This window comes from Mizuhopecten yessoensis, unplaced genomic scaffold (genome assembly GCF_002113885.1).
Source record: "Mizuhopecten yessoensis strain PY_sf001 unplaced genomic scaffold, ASM211388v2 scaffold1171, whole genome shotgun sequence".
In the NCBI taxonomy this organism is placed as follows: Eukaryota; Metazoa; Mollusca; class Bivalvia; order Pectinida; family Pectinidae; genus Mizuhopecten; species Mizuhopecten yessoensis.
The window spans coordinates 746535-752178 of NW_018403913.1; the positions used below are offsets into that span (position 1 = coordinate 746535).

Here is a 5644-nt window from a genome sequence, read left to right on the forward strand (position 1 = left end):
TTTTGTTGACCTTTGTCCATGGAAGGTCCCTGCAAAATTTCATTGAAATTGGTTCAGGGGTTTTGGAGAAGAAGATTTTTGAAATTTTAGTCAATTTGACCCTTTTTTGCCCCGCCCCTCAGGCCCCTGGGGGCTTAGGACTAAACCGGCAACTGTTTTTGTTGACCTTTGTCCATGGAAGGTCCCTGCAAAATTTCATTGAAATTGGTTCAGGGGTTTTGGGGAAGAAGTTGAAACTGTAAATTGTTTACAGACGCACGACGGACGACGACGGACAAAAGGCGATCGCAATAGGTCACTTGAGACAAAGTCTCAAGTGACCTAAAAATATTGAAACTTCTTTATTTATGAAAGATATTTTAATTTTAGACGAAGCTGTGGCGTTGTCATACATAAAACAAGCTGAGAAATGGGAATGGTGTTTTTTTGGGATAAGGAAATTTTGTTGAGATGTTTTGGAAATAATAGTGCTCCACATTTCCATCAAGAATGGGGCAAAATGTTGGCCCCAAAATAAGATAAATAAAGATCTGCATAAAACTCACACCAACCTTGTCAGCAAAAGTTAAAGGATTCGTTTCTTATTAAAACTTCATTTTATCCACAAATGAGAAGAATATTGTGGTACAAATATTTTACAATCATGTGTTTGCCCCTCAGCCATTGCTGTTCACCTTGAGGTAGTAGCCACGTCCCCCGGCCGTCACTGCCCCTCGATCGCTGTCTACTCCATCAACCATAACTACGAGATCTACATGGGAGTACTTCTTTCTTGTCTCACAGTCCCCAAATGTACGCTCCACACCATTTTCATCCTGAACAAGTGGAAATGGAAGTGAATGAAAAGAGAAATACAGAATAAAATGGTGCTATAGGGGATATCAAAACCATGTATCATACTGCAATTGGGTGTAGAGTTATAGCCGACAGAGAATCAAAGTAATTAACTAAGTAAATTGATAAGCTGCTACACAACAAAATTCTTTTAACACTAAATGTTATTTCTAAAATTAGGAAACTTCCACAAGGCAAAAGTGATCTTCCTGAATCATAACCCGTGAAAAAATTACTGAAAATATGCATATTTTAACATTGGAAATATTAGCAAAATTAAAGTTAGAATAGCAAGATGTTGCATGATTAGTCAGTGGTTATATTTATATGCAATTGGACAAAATCTTGTCATTCCTAAAGTAAAAGGAGGATTTTGGAGAATTTGCTGTTTCCTATATTGGGCGCCGCCCCTCTGTCCCCAGGGGGGTCAGACCCATCGTTGATACAAAATTAGGTCCCCTTCACCTAAGGATTAGACCAAATATGGACATAATCCTGTCATTCCTACAGAAGAAGAAGGATTTAAAAGCTATTTTTCCTCTTTGGCCCTGCAAAAGGGGGTCAGACCCACCATTTATACAAAATTGATTCCCCTTCACCCAAGGGTGCTTCATCCCAAATTTAATCAAAATCCCGTCATTCCTACAGAAGAAGGATTTTGAAGAATTTGCTATGTTTCCTATATTGGGTCTACTCCTTAGCTCCGAGGGGGGCCACACTCACTGTTTATACAAATTAAGTCCCTTTTGCCCAAGGATGCTGTCCCACCTCATCAATATTAGCTCTGCCTCACTTCTCACAGAATATTTCCCACTTCATCAGAATGGGTTAACATTTTAATTCCCAGAGAATCTGTCACACCACATCAGTATTAGCTTATTTCTCACAGAATCGTTCCCACCTCATCATGATGACTTACATTTTAATTCCCAGATAATCTTAACAACCTCATCATTGTGAGTTTAATTATCAGTGAATCTTTCCCACCTAATCATTGTGTCTTTAATTCTAAGAGAAACTTTAATTCGTAGAGAATCTTTCCCAACTCATCATTATAAATGCACTTGTTAAAGTATCTTGCCTACCCAAATCATGATAAATTTACGACCATTTGTCGGGGAACCATTTCCTACCCCGTCATCTCTGAGATCATTTGCCAGAGAATCTTGCCTACCCCATCATCTCTGAGATTATTTGTCGGGGAACCACTTCCTACCCCGTCATCTCTGAGATCATTTGCCAGAGAATCTTGCCTGCCCCATCATCTCTGAGATGATTTGTCGGGGAACTTTTCCTACCACATCATCTCTGAGATGATTTGTCAGAGAATCTTTCCTACCCCATCATCTCCGAGATGATTTGTCGGGGAACCTTTTCCTACCCCATCATCTCTGAGATCATTTGTCAGAGAATCTTGCCTACCCCATCATCTCTGAGATCATTTGCCAGAGAATCTTGCCTACCCCATCATCTCCGAGATCATTTGAAGAGAATCTTGCCTACCCCATCATCTCTGAGATCATTTGACAGAGAATATTGCCTACCCCATCATCTCTGAGATGATTTGTCGGGGAACTTTTCCTACCACATCATCTCCGAGATGATTTGTCGGGAAACCTTTTCCTACCCCATCATCTCTGAGATGATTTGCCAGAGAAAATTGCCTACCCCATCATCTCTGAGATGATTTGTCGTGGAACTTTTCCTACCACATCATCTCTGAGATGATTTGTCGGGGAACCTTTCCTACCCCATCATCTCTGAGATGATTTGTCAGAGAATCTTGCCTACCCCATCATCTCTGAGATGATTTGTCAAGGAACCTTTTCCTCCCCCATCATCTCTGAGATGATTTGTCGGGGAACCTTTCCTACCCCATCATCTCTGAGATGATTTGTCGTGGAACTTTTCCTACCACATCATCTCTGAGATGATTTGTCGGGGAACCTTTCCTACCCCATCATCTCTGAGATGATTTGGCGGGGAACCTTTTCCTACCCCATCATCTCTGAGATGATTTGTCAGAGAATCTTGCCTACCCCATCATCTCCGAGATGATTTGTCAAGAGAATCGTGCCTACCTCATCATTACTGACAATGACACTAGGATGTAGATGGTTGCCCATTTCCTTTAGGGCCTCATTCCTCTCGGCCTCACTCTTTAGTAGTCCAGCATCGTTTTCCTTGATGTTGTCGTCAATCAGGATCCGTACCTGCTTGATCTGTGTGACAGTCAGACCCTACAAACAGATCCCTACTATCATCATGTGGAGGCTTCCTATCAAGCATGGACATCAGTTACATCAAAAACAATTCTCGAAAAGACCAAAATATTTAAATATTGGTTTATGTATAAAGTGATAAACCCCATTGTACTTTCTGTACTCTAGCTTCCCATAAAAGGCTACTATTACTTGCTACATGTATACCTTTTTTTTCTATTTTCATACAAACAGAACTGAATCTCTTTCCTATTTTCTTTTACTTTGAAATATCTGTTCCAATAAAATTGATATAAATATATATATATTCTGTTTCAATGTATCTTCATAAAGGAGCGGATTGCTCCGAAAATTTGACAACCTAAACTTGTCCACACTGTTGGAATTACTTCTTTGCCCCATATATATATATATATATATTATATACATGTACACTTTGACCACTTTCAAGTCATATAATTGTGCGGACGTTGTGAATATAAGTTGTAAAAGGAGTGGGGAAAATGCACCCAGCCCAGTTCTGCCACAATACCACACCAAAGATCTGATTTAATATGTAATATCAGTACTACCAAGTAAGCTACTCACCGCCATTTGTTCTGGCTTAAGATTGTCTATATCGTCCTTTATCTCCTGCGGTAGTGTAGTGTCCTTACCTTGGTCCTCCTTTTTCTGCAAGATGCAAACAAGACAATTCATTTAAGGCCAAACAAAAAATATTTCGTGTTTCTGGTATAACCCTATACTACCTACCCTATTCTTTTGTGCCTACTGCCTATCCTAAACTTTTTTAGATAATTTTCAAGGAAGTACTGTTTAAGTCAAGACCACTCTGCTACTTGAACCACATAAAATCATTCTTTTAAATAAAACTTGTTATCTATCTACCTATACTTAATTTTTCCAACATGTTACAGAAAACACATATTTTTTTGTCTGACCTTGAATATGATATTGAATTTGTTCTTCATGAAATGATAAATGATTTTATAAGATTAAAAAAGGTCAATGCATTTTAACCACTTATGGATTTTGATAGTACATGTACCATGGTACATAAACAAAATAATATCCTAACAGATCACCTTAAGAAACGTACTTGTTTCCTGAAAATTTGTAAAGAGATTTTTTTTAAATATGAATATGCAGTTAAATAGCATTATATTTATAATAATACTAGCCTGAAAAAAATAATAATGGCGGTATTACTTAGATATTTGTGGTGAAACAAACACTTCAAAATTACATATTTGATTTTGAATTACAAAAGAATCATTTCTGGGATAGTTTCAGTCTTTTTTAACACCAACCTTCATTTTTTCTCCTATAACTTTGCTGCACATATTCTTTAGTTTGTTTAACAGGTCTGCTCTGTATCTCACTGCAAAAAAGCAAAACGCTATGTAAGAAGAAAACATAAAAAATGATTTGTTTTACCTATTTCAACCATCAAAATGCATTATTTGGCTCATTTTGAGCAGTGATATCCTAAAAATAATGATTCCAAAGTACAAACTTAATTAAGAGATGCCACATTTTAGTGATGCAATCCCGTCTGTAATATGAAAATCAGCTGAGCTTCAAACACATAAGCATCTGAACTATTGCATCATCAAGTCAGGCAAGTCATAGTCATTATTAAACTCATTTGCAGGTAGTATATTAAAAGAAAGCACACAAAAAGGAATATATGTAAGTTATCTTAGAAGTGTTCGCACAGAAATCATTGTGCATTTTAACTTTTACATTATTAATAGTAAGATGACAGTTGCCGTACACGGGAAATAGAATAAAACAAAACTATTTCCCCATGTTATGAATGACTTTATGTGTCAGATTTTAGCGTCAGATTGCATCATCATCTTGTTGTAGTTTATAAACAACAAACAAACAGCAATTAAATTAATTGTTGACATGTCGCTTATATGTAGAATCAATCGCAGTATATTTATTATCTTCTTTTTTAATCGCGTATAAAATACATCCTTTTGTAGCCGACATCCCGACCTGTCGATTACCGTCCGACAGCTGGACCCGGCCTTGTGTCAAGTTTCAGTTCACTTACATTTCCTCCATTGCGTGTCGAATTCCACCACCTTGTCGACCAAAGTTACGTCCTTAAATCGTTTTGCTTGGTTTTCCCGAATCTTATCGGGATCACCGCCCTTATCAGAACGGAATAATTCAATGTCTAACACCATTTTCGCTGTCAACCCGGCGAGCTCTCAACGTGGAGTCAGTGGACTGTTTCTGCTCATGCGCCACCGGTACCGGAAATAATATCAATTTTAAAGTCGCTGTACTTTTTAAAGATCCTTGTCCATTTGAAGACAAAACTAGAGAATTTTTTGACAAGACCCGTAACGTCTTTATTCTCATTATTTATTCATATATTTTCCCATTTTGTCATGAAAGTTATGATAGTTATGTTATTTTTCCTCATACACATAGAGACCTGATCATTTGTTACAGCTATATTTGGACAGAGACGTATATATATATGCTGAACAAAAAAAACCAACACACAAAGTCGCCCCCCCCCCCCTTCCCCTGCAGTACACCTTAGCTGTAAGGAAATAATGGAATAT

General features: G+C 37.7%; 1 protein-coding gene across 1 annotated transcript in view; it reads right to left on the reverse strand.

Moving 5' to 3' along the window:
* LOC110457993 (serine--tRNA ligase, cytoplasmic-like) overlaps positions 1–5314 on the reverse strand; it is an 11411-nt gene extending 6097 nt beyond the window's left edge. Inside the window, exons 1-5 of the mRNA XM_021509515.1 lie at positions 5122–5314; positions 4367–4437; positions 3645–3728; positions 2916–3074; positions 675–815 (exon numbers count right to left, since the gene is read on the reverse strand). Coding sequence (XP_021365190.1) covers positions 675–815; positions 2916–3074; positions 3645–3728; positions 4367–4437; positions 5122–5257 — 591 coding nt within the window. The 5' untranslated portion in view covers positions 5258–5314. The remainder of the gene's footprint in view (positions 1–674; positions 816–2915; positions 3075–3644; positions 3729–4366; positions 4438–5121) is intronic.
* Positions 5315–5644: the final 330 nt, after the last annotated feature.